This window comes from Periophthalmus magnuspinnatus, chromosome 19, assembly GCF_009829125.3.
Source record: "Periophthalmus magnuspinnatus isolate fPerMag1 chromosome 19, fPerMag1.2.pri, whole genome shotgun sequence".
NCBI lineage: Eukaryota > Metazoa > Chordata > Actinopteri > Gobiiformes > Gobiidae > Periophthalmus > Periophthalmus magnuspinnatus.
In genome coordinates, this window is record NC_047144.1 from 2,387,836 (window position 1) to 2,403,449 (window position 15,614).

Genomic DNA, 15,614 nt, shown 5'->3' on the forward strand with positions numbered 1-15,614 from the left:
TCCTGGTTTAGACCTGGTTTAGACCTGGTTTAGACCTGGTTTAGTCCTGGTTTAGACCTGGTTTAGACCTGGTTTAGACCTGGTTTAGTCCTGGTTTAGACCTGGTTTAGTCCTGGTTTAGACCTGGTTTAGACCTGGTTTAGACCTGGTTTAGTCCTGGTTTAGTCCTGGTTTAGACCTGGTTTAGACCTGGTTTAGTCCTGGTTTAGACCTGGTTTAGACCTGGTTTAGACCTGGTTTAGACCTGGTTTAGTCCTGGTTTAGACCTGGTTTAGTACTGGTTTAGACCTGGTTTAGACCTGGTTTAGACCTGGTTTAGTCCTGGTTTAGACCTGGTTTAGACCTGGTTTAGACCTGGTTTAGACCTGGTTTAGTCCTGGTTTAGTCCTGGTTTAGACCTGGTTTAGTACTGGTTTAGACCTGGTTTAGACCTGGTTTAGACCTGGTTTAGTCCTGGTTTAGACCTGGTTTAGACCTGGTTTAGACCTGGTTTAGACCTGGTTTAGTCCTGGTTTAGACCTGGTTTAGACCTGGTTTAGTCCTGGTTTAGACCTGGTTTAGACCTGGTTTAGACCTGGTTTAGACCTGGTTTAGACCTGGTTTAGTCCTGGTTTAGTCCTGGTTTAGACCTGGTTTAGACCTGGTTTAGTCCTGGTTTAGACCTGGTTTAGACCTGGTTTAGACCTGGTTTAGTCCTGGTTTAGACCTGGTTTAGACCTGGTTTAGACCTGGTTTAGTCCTGGTTTAGACCTGGTTTAGTCCTGGTTTAGACCTGGTTTAGACCTGGTTTAGACCTGGTTTAGTCCTGGTTTAGTCCTGGTTTAGACCTGGTTTAGACCTGGTTTAGTCCTGGTTTAGACCTGGTTTAGACCTGGTTTAGACCTGGTTTAGACCTGGTTTAGTCCTGGTTTAGACCTGGTTTAGTACTGGTTTAGACCTGGTTTAGACCTGGTTTAGACCTGGTTTAGTCCTGGTTTAGACCTGGTTTAGACCTGGTTTAGACCTGGTTTAGACCTGGTTTAGTCCTGGTTTAGTCCTGGTTTAGACCTGGTTTAGTACTGGTTTAGACCTGGTTTAGACCTGGTTTAGACCTGGTTTAGTCCTGGTTTAGACCTGGTTTAGACCTGGTTTAGACCTGGTTTAGACCTGGTTTAGTCCTGGTTTAGACCTGGTTTAGACCTGGTTTAGTCCTGGTTTAGACCTGGTTTAGACCTGGTTTAGACCTGGTTTAGACCTGGTTTAGACCTGGTTTAGTCCTGGTTTAGTCCTGGTTTAGACCTGGTTTAGTACTGGTTTAGACCTGGTTTAGACCTGGTTTAGACCTGGTTTAGACCTGGTTTAGTCCTGGTTTAGACCTGGTTTAGACCTGGTTTAGACCTGGTTTAGACCTGGTTTAGTCCTGGTTTAGACCTGGTTTAGACCTGGTTTAGTCCTGGTTTAGACCTGGTTTAGACCTGGTTTAGACCTGGTTTAGACCTGGTTTAGTCCTGGTTTAGTCCTGGTTTAGACCTGGTTTAGTTTATCTGATTCATTGGTTTTGAATTAGTCCAATGGTGAATTCAGACTTTCACGATCACTAACACTGGGACTAAACCAGGATTAAACAAGAACTAAACCAGGACTAAACCCGGACTAGATCAGGACTATATCAGGACTGAACCAGGACTAAATCAGGACTAAACAAGAACTAAATCAGGACTAGATCAGGACTAGACCAGGACTGAACTAGGACTAAACGAGAACAAAACCAGGACTAAATGAGAACTAAACCAAGTCTACCTTAGAACTCAAACTTGGCAAAGAGTTTCCAACATGGAACAGGACTAGTTCTCTTTAGTCCTGAGTCCCGAGTTTTAAGTTTATTTATTATTTTTTGTCAAGATTCAGTCACATTTTTCATTTTAGGCGACGAAAATATCACACTAACCACAAACCACAAAATCTGAAGTGGAACATGGGTCTCATCTCGTCTATGATTGTTTTTTTTTTTTTTGTTTTTTTTGGTGCAGCTCTTGAGAACCTGTTTGAAAGCAGCAGCCGTGAGTCTGCAGACGTGCAAAACGCTCAACCTCAGTCTGCACCTTCATCTGCAGCTCGTCGAAACTCGAGCGCCGCGTCTGACGGTTCAGCCCTGGAAACCACAAAGGTCTAACTCCACTGAACTGTATCTGAACTGGCCAACGATTTACTCCACGAAACAAACGAGTCAAAACGAAAGCAGTGCGGCTCGCTCAGCTGCACTCGCCCCGCCGCGCTCGCTCCGCCGCACTCGCCCCGCCGCGCTCGCCCCGCCGCGCTCGCCCCGCGCCTCCGTCCTCAGATCTGGTTTTACTCCGGTTTAGTCCTGTACCTGTAAATTTCGGACTATAAGCCGCTACTTTTTTCCCCACACTTTGAACAAATTTAAAGATATTTTCCGCCTAATGGCCACCGGGGGGCGCTATAACAGTAAATACAAAAGTGAGACATGAGGAAAGATTATGAACAGAACTGCTTTTCAGATACAGTTTAAAAAAAAAAGAAAGTAAAAAAAAAAAGCGTTTCCTAAATGAAAACTAAAAAAACCTGTGTACCCTCTTTTTGTGTAAATATCACGTTACGTTTACAGCTGGTCTCGTTTAGTCCTGGTTTAGTTCTGCTTTAGTTCTAATGAAGACATGGTTTAGGTTCTTCCTACTGTGACTGGGCTCGCCTCTCCACAGATCTGACCTGTAACTCGGCCTGGTTTGCGTCGCCTGCTTAAGTCCATGGAGATACATAAGTCGGTAAGTTAAGTTAGTTTCACGCAGCACTGTGGGACATTCCAGGCAAAGCAAAAGCATCTCCATGGAGACAAGCAAGAGGCGGATCCCCCGTGTTGCACAAAAGTTACACAGTGCAGCTTTAAAGTTTTTTTTTTTTTTTTTTTATGTAAAATTGATTTTTCCGTGTTCTAACGCTGTTTCCTTCATCACAAACACGCCTGAAGAGGTTTTAAATGTCATCCGTGTATGTTTGAGCAATCTAGAGATCTGTCCTGGGCCCTATTTGAACGCTTCATTATGTTTAGCTGTGAGATTCTGTACGAGGCTCCGCCCACAAGTCTACATCACCCACGCTCCCACGTGACAATCCTCCATAAATATACAAAAACATGACACAAAACTGTGCACTACGACTTCACAAACCTGACTCAATGTGCAGTAGTTTCATTAGTGCGATGCAGCTGATTGTGTTGTGATTGTGCTCTGAACGGGGAGCGACTTAGCACAGAGAGCGTCAAATATAAAAGTGAAACTAATTAAATATGTTAATATGTTGTTTTGGGTGAATGTAGCATTTTAAAAACAATAATACCCCACAGAAGTAAATACCTCCTCTTTAATACCCCACAGAAGTAAATACCTCCTCTTTAATACCCCACAGAAGTAAATACCTCCTCTTTAATACGTCATAGAAGTAAATACCTCCTCTTTAATACCCCACAGAAGTAAATACCTCCTCTTTAATACCCCATAAAAGTAAATACCTCCTCTTTAATACCCCAGAGAAGTAAATACCTCCTCTTTAATACCTCATAAAAGTAAATACCCCCTCTTTAATACCCCACAGAAGTAAATACCTCCTCTTTAATACCCCATAAAAGTAAATACCTCCTCTTTAATACCCCAGAGAAGTAAATACCTCCTCTTTAATACCTCATAAAAGTAAATACCCCCTCTTTAATACCCCACAGAAGTAAATACCTCCTCTTTAATACCCCATAGAAGTAAATACCTCCTCTTTAATACCCCATAAAAGTAAATACCTCCTCTTTAATATCTCATAAAAGTAAATACCCCCTCTTTAATACCCCACAGAAGTAAATGCCTCCTCTTTAATACCTCATAAAAGTAAATACCTCCTCTTTAATACCCCAGAGAAGTAAATACCTCCTCTTTAATACCCCATAAAAGTAAATACCTCCTCTTTAATACCCCACAGATGTAAATACTTCCTCTTTAATACCCCACAGAGGTAAATACCTCCTCTTTAATACCCCACAGATGTAAATACTTCCTCTTTAATACCCCACAGATGTAAATACCTCCTCTTTAATACCCCACAGAAGTAAATACCTCCTCTTTAATACCCCACAGTGGTAAATACCTCCTCTTTAATACCCCACAGAAGTAAATACCTCCTCTTTAATACCCCACAGAGGTAAATACCTCCTCTTTAATACCCCACAGATGTAAATACCTCCTTTTTAATACCCCACAGATGTAAATACCTCCTCTTTAAACTTTCACTGAACTTGGAGAGCCATTTATTCACAATCATAAACATATTTCCTGTAGTTCCAGGCGGTGAATGAATAAACAGGACGAGTTTATGACCAAATCGTGACAAATTTAAAGTCTGCGGATCATAAAGTTATAATCTGGACATTTAAAATCACAACACTTATGTAAAAAACGACTTATATACGTTAAAAATACGAGAACGCTGTGTGTACGTCGCAGTGGGCGTGTCCCCGCGGAGCAGGTCAGGGGGATGACGTCTTGAAAACAGGAAATAAAAGATTAGTCAAACATGAATCACTTTAAATAGAACTTCAGAGGAAAAATGACAGAAACAGCTGCAACGCGCTTAAAGGAATAGATCCGATTTAATAAACTGCGACGTTTCTAACGCACAGAGACACGGATCAAATAAACGATAAAAACGTGAAGATTTCGATTGGAGACGGTGGATTTTTTAAACGCCCCAGACTAATGCGAGATCAGAGTGAAACATACGAGCTGTTTGTGTTTACAGAGTGTGACCGAACGCCGCGACTCAACCAGGAAATCTGCGTTTTTCTCAGAGGAATAAATAGAGACGCTAATTCAGCTTCAGCGCAAACAGCAAAAGAACCGCGAGTCACGAACGACAGAACGAACGACAGTAAAACCATCGACGAGACTCTATTTTTACTACTTTATACTTTTAATAAACAAACAGAAGACGTCAAATGTGTGAAGTAAGACATTTGGGATTATGTAGTAAAGACGAATATTTGTATCTTATATTCTCAGCCTTTTGCTTTGTCCAAAAATATTTACTAGTTTTTTTTCTCTGCTACATAATTAGTCTATTTAATCTCATCTGTACATAAAATATAGAAAGTAGTAAAAATAAAGGTGCGTCCAGACGTTTGACCGGTCGTGCACACACAGTACTCGGTTACACTGACTTGAGTAACTTTTAAAAGGAACTGTACTTTTCATAGTACTTTTCTGCAGCATACTTTTACTCCTACTTGAGTCATATTTTTATTGAAGTAGCAGCAACTTGAGCTTCATGTAACAATAAGAAATGATCTGAACATTTGTGTTTCTTCTTCAGGTGTGATTTAGTTTCGGTTTGTTCATTATTTCGTGTTTCGTTCTTCACATTAACTTCAAATTATAAATCAGATGTTACGTCTTGACTCTTTAACTCTTTTATACAGCATTTTTACATCTTCAAGGCTCGAAGTTTTACATCAAAGAACCGCTCAACGACACAGCGGCATTTATCTGAAAGAGCCGGAATCGCACCGTCGACCTGTGTTTTTGCGTCGCATTTTCAAGCATCCGCCTGAATCTGGCGTTGACACGGGCGTCTTCAGCGTTCAAACATCAGACGCTCTGTTTGTCAGACGCCAGAACTGAAAAAAGCAGAATTTTTGCTTTTGATGTGCAGTGTCAACCAATCATGACGTAACATCATTATCCGGAAAAAGTAGAAAGACGTCAGCCACAAACTAGCGGCAACTTAACCTCCTGAGACCCGAGCTCTTGCGTCGCTTTATTCATTTCTCTTTGTTATTTGGGCTGAGTCTAAATACAAACAATTATCTTTTTACATTATGTAGTTTCTGAGAAAAAATTATGTAAATCAAATGTCCTCATATGTGATATTTTACTCATTTTGATAAAACATTTGAATAATGATTTGCAAAAACTATTTATTAAGACCCTGAAAACAGCAACATTTGTCCTGAGTAAAAACAAAATGAGAAACAACAATTGTGCCTCTTGGAAAAATGTGTCTCATGTGAAGAGACAGGAACAGGAAGAAAAACAAAAAAATTTAAATAAAATATTCTAAACACTCTAAACTGTTAAAAACTAATATATATAATATATTTACATTGCTGCTGTTCTTGTTGCTGTTATTCTTCATCTAATAATTTGCACTGTGGCCTAGAGGAGCCAAAAACGCGTTGTCCACATATGAGGACGCCAGGTCTCAGGAGGTTAATTATGCCGGACGCACCGGCTGCATAAAGGCTGGTCACTCCCCGACACGCCGCAGAGCCGATCACCTCCTTTGATGGTTTTATGTAATAAATCCACTGAAGTCACTCTCTAAACCTGATCTGCAGCGTTCACAAAGACACAGGGAAAACAAAACATCCAAAGGCCCTCGACGAAAACGGACCTGAATGTAACAGACGCCATTTTACTCGAGAAAGCTCCATTTAACAAAATAAAGGTTTGTCTATTTTGACGAATCTAACCATAATTCTAGTGAAATTTAGGCTCTTGTTTACATTATAGTTGCTTCAAATGTCACATCTGCTCTCCCTGTGCCACCAGGAAGTAAAACTATAAACTCCACCCAAATGTTAAGCATAACATAACATCCTGTATCACTTAATACATCCAAAATAGATGTTTACTCTCATACTGTGGGAAATAACATCTCCATAGAGACAGAAAAGTTACGTAGTGCACCTTTAACGTAATAAAAGTGTGTCTTACCCATGAGTCCACAGGAGAACAGGGCCGTGCCTTGGCTCATGGTCTGGGCTGGGATCTGTCGACACAAGAACTCACCTTTTAGTAACTATTAGAGACGACATCAGGGAGGGCATCTGACACACCGCAGGGATACAGGAGGCTAACCACTCTGCCACAGTCACACTAGTTTAAACACTCACCGGTCCCAAACTGCTGCTTTTGGAGGTTACATCTTCGTTGATCTTCTTGTCGAGGGGTTTCTTTCCAATAATCACCATCTCCAAACACATGTCGTTTCCACGGTTTCACAAACTGGTCCAAAACAACCAAAATAATCCATGTTTTTTTAAGAAAGTTCCCGCTTCAAACTTGTCCGGGAAAGTGGTTTAGTCCTCGTCGTCAAAGCGGCTTAGTCGTCGTCTCAGACTCTGCAACGACAAAACAAACGCGTAACGATCCGTGCGCTCGAGGAGGAGGCGTTTTCACGGGCCTCGCTGTTTTTATCCTCGTTTTGTGGCACAAAGTGAACAATGAGGAAAGTGAAAGAGATTTAAATCAACACAAATCATCATCATCAGGACCAGTTTACGTCTGAATCTGTAGAATAAATGAATTTTGAGACTAAATTGTCAGAGAAACTTTAACTACAGTTACGTTTTTACTTGTACTGTAACAAAACTGAGCAGCTTTAATGTACTTCTTCATGTGTGTGTGGTATCGGACTGGTATCGGTATCGGTGAGTACACAAAGGTCAAGTATCGTATCGGATTAGATTAAAAAGAAACCCAAAAAAAAGCATCGGAACAACACAAATTTTAAATAATAAGTAAACACTTCGTCAAACTGAGGTGACTGAAGCAATAACTTCACTGATCTAGTCACTTTTACACATCCTCAGACCCAAAGCAAACAAAGGAAACAAAGAGAACAATATGACGAGACAGTAGGGCCATTAAAGGTTGAATGGACTGTAAACAAAAGCTGTTTAGACAGATATAAGGCAGTGTCCAGCAGAAATCTGACCAGAACTGAAGCTAAACGTCTTTAACTTCGGCTTTTACTAGTCACTTTTGCTTCTACATTTAGTTTGTTCAAGGCAAAACCCAAACTTTAACTAAAAAACCTTTACGCAGGACGTCACCATGAACATGCTAAAAGCTAAACGTGCCAAAAAAAATGTGAACGTTAGTTTAGAGCAGCGGTTCTCCAACTGTGGTGCAAAAAAAGGGTGGCTGAGATTTTAAAAAAGGTGAATAAAGATGCGATTTTTATTTTGTAAGCTCCACGCGACTTTAAACACAACGACAATCTAACAGAACTGAAAAAAATATGAACTTTCTTTGAAACATTAGCAGGTCTGTTGAATATCTAGTGATTTGGGGCAAAATATTATAAGATCCAGACCGATTTGACCGATAAAATCTCACGCAAAACCCTCCAAATTATGTGAAAATACATCTCTTTTCTGCAGAATTTCCTGGGAGAAGACCCTCAGACCCCCCTGAACCAAAAATTTAATCGCCCACTGACTACAACTGTACATTTAGTGCTAAACTTAACACAATTCACAGAAAAGATAGAACCAAAACAGCTGATTAAACGTATTCTCTTTGGTAACTTCCTCAGGGCTGTTTGAACTGGTCAACGATAATTTCACTTCCACGTCTGCAGAAAAAACAGAACTTAAAATGGACAAAAACCCCAGAACTCACGAAGCAGAGTGAAAACACGATGGTAGAGATTCAAAAAAACAGGTCTGGCATTTCAAAACATCCAAAACATTTAGAATTTTAAGAATAATTCATTAATTCCTGCACAATATATCGAAAAAAAGTATCGATATCGCAACATAGTTCATATATCGCAGCACCAAAAATACACAGTTTTTTAAAAAGAATGATTAAAAAGCTGTTTTTATTCATGATTTTTCTGATTAAATCCAACATTAGTCTTGATTTAGTCCTGGTTTTGTCTCCGTAGTTTCTGTAAATTAAAGGTTTAGGTTTTCGGTAGCACTTTAAAACAGAGTCCGGGACTTTTTCAGGTACTTTACGGTGGTAGTTCCTGTGGTTGTACTTTTTCTGGTAATTACACTGATACGTACTTGTACTTTGGCTTTGGGACGTACACGGTATAACTAATATAGCAGTACTTTGTGGTACTTATAGCGGTAGGAGAAGTAGTTACAGTGATATCTGGTGAGTGGTACACGGTGGTCCATCGCTATGTCGCGGTTCACGTTTTTTTTCAGTGCGTGTTCAATCGCAGTGTGACTCTGAAGTGCTGTACATTTGCGAGTTTCCTCCCCGACAGAAACCCACGAAGTCGATGAAACGTTCCGCACCGACAAAGGCGCCGAAAGCCCGCGGAAGACGCTAACCATCGCGGAAAAAGTTGGACTTCCGGACACGCTGAAGGTAGAAGTTCCGCGGCTGTAGGGGGCGCCGTAACGGAATAAATGAATCTTCGGTTTGTGACAAAAAGAAGGAGGAAAATAACAAAAGGACGACAGCAGCGATAAGTTTGAACAAGGAGTAAAAAGACGATGGTGCGGATGGAGTCGGCTTTAGCTTTGAGGATCAGCGACTGCAGGAAAAACAACATTACGGGACATTACAGCGACGCCAGGACGAAGAGGCGGGGTCAGAGGAACTGTGAAACACGCCTGAGTCACCGTTAATCATTCCTCACCTCGTAGATTGATCATTAAAGTTAAATTTGTCACAGTATTTTTAAAAGCTCAGTCGTATTTGGTTTCGTTCTATAAATCTGCACTTATTTTTTTTTAATCTACGAAGGTTTGAACTTTGAGAGAGTTTAAACGAGAGAGAAACGTGAGAAAATGTTAACACCTGTGTGAGAAAAGTGTATAAAGTGTGTGGTGAGGGGTTTTACAGACAAAAACAGATAGAACACATATGTCAAACTCAAGGCCCCCGTGCCAAATGCGGCCCTCCACATCACTTTATGTGGCCCTCGATAGGGTAAATTAAAAGGTATGATGGACTTAAAATGCCATTTTTACCAGGAGATACGCAGTTAGTCATATTTTTACATCTAGTCAAATGCATATGCAACATTTGTAACTCGAGTGAGTAATAAATACACAAACAGTTGATTAATAAGTTTAAAAAGTAGTTGGATTTATTTTACGTTTAGCCCTTTGAGAGCAGCCATTTTGCCGATGTGGGCCTGATATAGAACAATTGTAAAAAATAAAGCTGATACTTCACGGATTTGGTTTATTGCGGGTTATTTTTAGATAAACGAGGGAGCGCTGCAGTGATGTGGTAAAGTGGTGGTGTTATTGCAGTTGGAAGAAAAAAGATTTAGTACACAATATTAAAGTATATGCTATCATTAGATGTATGAAGTACTGGTACGTGTCAGTATAATTACCAGCCAAAGTACCACAGAAAGTACCACCGTAATTACCAATCAAGCCCCACTGTATGTACCTAGTAAGTCCTGGACCCTATTTTTTATTTATTTTTACCAGGTTTTCTTTTATTTCCGCTCCTTTTGGGTAAATCTGCATTAAAATACAGACATGACACAACAAAAGACACAAGAACAACTGAAGAAATGGACCAAACAGAGTCACTCCAGCTCCATGTGAGGTACAGAAGTGCACACGAGCTTTTACACTCGACATAATTTACACTTTGACATAACTGACCCTTGTACGTCACACTGCAGGAGCTCGCGTCGTTTAAGCGTGTCAGACGGATCTCCATTATCTTCAGAGTCTCACGTCTCACGGTTCAAATCTGATCTGTGGAGCGGCCAGATTAAACACACCCACGACGTCACAGCCGCTTTAACCGGTCCAAGCGTCTGCAGTTTAGGAAACAGTATAAAACTACGCATCTTTTAAATGGAAATAAACCGTGTTTTCTTTGTGGCGGCGCTTCAGGTTTTGTGGAAATCCCGTTTCTTTCAATAGAGAATTTGGGAAAAGTTTCAATGCTAAAATTTTATATGAATTAGAGAAATTTTTTGTGTAAAGTCACGTGTTCGGTGTCTCTGTGCAACAACAAATCAACGCTGCGCCGATTCTCTGAGGCTTTAAAACGAGTCTGGAGTCCATATACAGCTCATTTACTGTCAAGATCAGCGATTCATACAATAAAATAAAATAAAAAATTAAATAATAATATTTTAATCATAAAATAAAATAAATAAATAAAAAATAAGTAAGATAAAATAAAATAAAAAAAAAATTAATTAATTAAAAATAACGACTCTGTAGTCCATATACAACTAATTTACTGTCAAGATCAGCCGCGTCATAAAATAAATTAATATATACAAAATAAATTAGTAAATAATAAATTAATAAATAATAAATTAATTAATTAATAAAAAATAAATAAATAAATAAATAAAAAATAGCGGCTCTATAGTCCATATACAACAAATTTACTGTCAAGATCAGCCGCTTCATTCAATAAAATAAAATAAATAAAAAATAAGATAAAATAAAAAATAAAATAATATTTTAATCATAAAATAAAATTAATAAATAAAAAATAAGTAAGATAAAATAAAATAAAAAATTAATTAATTAATTAAAAATAACGGCTCTGTAGTCCATATACAACTAATTTACTGTCAAGATCAGCCGCTTCATAAAATAAAATAAATGAATAAATAAAAAATAAATAAATAATTAATTAATGAATTAAAATAAATAAATAAATAAAAAATAACGTCTCTGTAGTCCATATACAACAAATTTACTGTCAAGATCAGCCGCTTCATAAAATAAAATAAAAAAAATAAAACAACACAACCCAAATGACAACAGCAGCACCCACAGCAACTTCCGTAAAAAAGTGAATAAAATTACACATTAAAAAGCACGTAATTAGTTTGTTTTATTATAATTGATTGACTCAAATAGTCGATTAAAACATCACAATAACATCGATATCACAGTTCGTAATCGTCATATCAATATCGCAAAACTTTCCAGTATCGTGCTGTCTTAATTCTTATGTTTATGGGAGATGAGATGAGAAACAGTAAAATCATTTTGTTTAAATATGGAATCTACTCATAATATTTAAATTGTAATGATTCATATCCATAACATTTCATTATTATATCATTATCGTTATATAATTGTTAATTATTACGTCGGCCATGACAATCGTGACGCCAAATTTGAACATCGTCCCATGTCTAAGTGTAACATTTAGAATAAAACTAGATAAACCAAATTATAATTTCAAGTCGACAAGCCCCATTCACAGACGCCATGTTTCTAAGACTTTTTTTAATCGATTTAATTCATAAAATGCCTCTAAGTATTAATTTCCTGGACAAATATTTAAGGCTGTGGGGTCGTTCAGTTGAATAATCGGCCGGTGGAGTCTGAGTCGACCGAAATGTGCATTAGTGTGTATTTAGAATAGCAGAAAGCATAAATAGCTGTTTTTGCATGAACTCCCCCTGCAGGTGAGGTCTTGTGAGCGCAGTTTGGGTCTGACTCATAGAGGAACATGTAAACGGCATTTTGAGCTTCTGTTCGGTCTGTTTTTGAGGAGGCAACAGCGTCAGAACACGACTTAACCTCCTGAGACCCGGTGTCCTCATCTGTGGACACCTTTTGGGTTGTTTAGGCCACAGTGCAAATTTTTAGAAGAACGGCAACAAGAACATGTTCAATTTTGAATATTTCATGTGTAGAATATTTTTTTTATTTTTTCATTTTTATTTTATTATTTTTTTTATTTGATTTGATTTTCTTATTAGATTTTTTTAATTGTAATTTAATTTATTTAATTTGTATTTATTTTTATTGTATTTATTTTTAATTAGATTTTTATATTTTTGTATTTTTATTTGTTTTATTATTTTAATTTAATTTTTTTATTGTATTTTAATTTAATTTTATTTATTTATTTATTTATTTTTTATCTAATTTTTATTTTTATTTAAAGTCATATATCTTCCTGCTCCTGTCAGCAGCACAAATGAGACACATTGTTCCTAGAGGCACAATTGTTTCTCATTTTGTTTTTTTACACAAAATATATGTGTTCAAGCTCTTAACAGTTTTTGCAAATAAAGTCCTGCAAGAGCTCGGGTCTCAGGAGGTTAAATCCATTTTTAGGACCTTTAACGAAACAAAATAAACCAAATCAAAGCCATAATCTCCCTGTTTATTCCTGTCAATTTCTCAAAAATAATCCAAAAATACAGGACATTTTGGTCACATTATCTCATTTTATAGACGCTTGACGGTTTGCAGTGTGGTCACGTTGGAGAGATATGGCGTTTCGAGCCGTCATGTCCGACACTGCGGCGCTGAAGATAAAACCCTATCTGAGGTTTGGACGGGGCAATGCTCCGGTTACGATCAGAGATAGAACAAAAGCCGTTAGAAATACTGCGTCAAATGAGGTTGTTGGCAAAGTACCCTGCCCTTAAGTCACCTGTTCAGATCGACGAGTGGTTACCTGGAGGTTAGGGTCGTCAAAAGTATCGAAAAGCAGATGCTAATATGTGCTAAAGCTAGTATCGAAGCTAGATACTCATCAAAATACTGCCATTTAATGTGTAAAATCACATTCTATCATGTTTTTTATTATTATCATCGCGGTATCGGAATCGGTATCGAGTCTATTCCAGATCCTATTTAGACTGTTTATATAAATGGACATAGCTAACCTGCTAGCCGCGGCGTTCCAAACAGGAAGTGATCACGGTCGCGCTTCCGGCTCCGTCGACTCTGACTCCGATTCACTTTCTATTGAAAAACCATCACCCAGATCAGGACCAAATTAGGCCGTTTAAGAAAATAATTTAGCCAAAAAGAATATAAAACGTACGCCTAGACCAGGGGCGTCAAACTCAATTTCACCGAGGGCCACATCAGCAAAATGGTTCGTGTCAAATTTGCAAAGATATAAAAAATCCGTCTGTGTAACTGCGTAACTTCTGATAAACTGACATTTTAACATGACATACATTTAAATTTACCTTGTCGCGGGCCACATAAAATGATACGGCGGGCCGCATTTGGCCCCCGGGCCTTGAGTTTGACACATGTGGTCTAGACATTCTGCAAGCTGTTACTAAAAAGATTAACAAAAAAAACTACAATTTTACCAACCGCTTGTTTGTTGAAAAGACGATTTTGTTAGCGTACTTTTCCAGCTCAACAAAACAATGTCGTCATCCATCTTGTCACTACCATTTTAGTTCAATATTCATCCACTAGGGGTCTCTCTGCGCTTTTGAAGTTAAACTTGACCTTTTTTTTTTGTTCGTATGTTCGTATTAACCCGCTCTACATGATCCTGCTATTTTTTTTTCACTTTCCTGTCCGTAAATCAAGATATAAACATTAATAACAGACAAATCAGGCGCCTTCTTTCCCTGCGGTCGCTCCCGTTAGCATTAGCAACAGGTTTGATTGACAGCGTTGCTAAGCGCCTGCTCGCTTCTAAACCACCGGTGCGAGCGGGAAGGGGCATTACCTTAAAACAGCCTCGCTCCTGATTGGCTCTTTGGTTGCTATGATACTCACGGCTCCAAATTCACCGCTATAAGTGCTATGCTAGCCTCGACGAGCTTCATTTTCGAGCTGAACGCTGTGGGTGACGTCACACTTACTCAGTCCACTTCTTCATAAATTCATAAGTTCTTTTCCTTAGTATCGGAATCGAGTTTGAACATTTTAGTATCGCGCCAACGCTAGCATCTGGGTATCGATTACAGCGAGCGCTACCATCAGTGCTAATAGCGTACTCCAGCCGCGCACTGAGCTATCACAGTTATATTGTTTCTGTGATATTAATCTAAGTCCGTTATCAGTTGAACTTCCCGATAGAGCGCCGTTCTGACCGGTCCGCTCCGGTTTCCGCCGCACTCGAGCAGAACGGAGCCGCGCCCCGCTGAACTATTCCCGCGTTACTTCCTCTTTATCTGTAACTGATCCAAACCATATTTTAATAAACGATGCCGATGCCGTTGCTCTGCTGCCAGGGCCGGGTCATAAAAACACACAGGTCTCACAGGTTAAAACGAGGCTTTTTCCACACGCTTTGTCGTCAGCGTTACCTGGAGCTGTGACGCTAACTGGAGGCACTGCTCTGTATGAGTTAGACTTTAATCTGAGCTCTGTTTTAACACAATCTGTCGGGAGAGAAGCTCAATCAGTTGGAGCTACAACAGATGAGCGGATTTGTGCTGTTAAACAAGTCTCTCGAATAACCTCCGAATAATGACCTTTTGGGTTGTTTAGGCCACAGTGCAAATTTTTAGAAAAACAAGAACATGTTCAATTTTGAATATTTCTAAGAGTTTATAATATTTATTTATTTATTTTTATTTTATTATTTTTTTAATTTGATTTGATTTTTATTAGATTTTATTTTATTAGATTTTTTAATTGTATTTTAATTTATATTTATTTTTATTGTATTTATTTTTTATTTGATTTTATATTTTAGTATTTTTATTTGTTTTATTATTACTATCATTATTATTATTATAATATTTAAAAATCATTTCATTATTTAAAAAAATATATGTATATATTTTTTTTTTTTTATCTAATTTTTATTTTTATTTAAAGTCATATATCTTCCTGCTCCTGTCAGCAGCACAAATGAGACACATTGTTCCTAGAGGCACAATTGTTTCTCATTTTGTTTTTTACACAAAATATATGTGTTCAAGCTCTTAACAGTTTTTGCAAATAAAGTCCTGCAGGAGCTCGGGTCTCAGGAGGTTGTTAAACAAGTCTCTTGAATAACATCACAGTCACAAGCTAGCATTAGCATTAGCCAACAGTTTTTTTAGTTAGCCGCTCTCACGTTTTGTTTTTTTGTTGAAACTCAAACTCCTAAACAGGTCCACAAATGCTC

At 38.3% G+C, this 15,614-nt stretch overlaps 1 protein-coding gene across 1 annotated transcript in view; it reads right to left on the bottom strand.

Moving 5' to 3' along the window:
* Window positions 1-15,614, bottom strand: part of LOC117386979 (protein FAM53B-like) — a 37,447-nt gene that overhangs the window by 10,568 nt on the left and 11,265 nt on the right. Inside the window, exons 2-3 of the mRNA XM_033984366.2 lie at window positions 6,932-7,159; window positions 6,753-6,807 (exon numbers count right to left, since the gene is read on the bottom strand). Coding sequence (XP_033840257.1) covers window positions 6,753-6,807; window positions 6,932-7,021 — 145 coding nt within the window. The 5' untranslated portion in view covers window positions 7,022-7,159. The remainder of the gene's footprint in view (window positions 1-6,752; window positions 6,808-6,931; window positions 7,160-15,614) is intronic.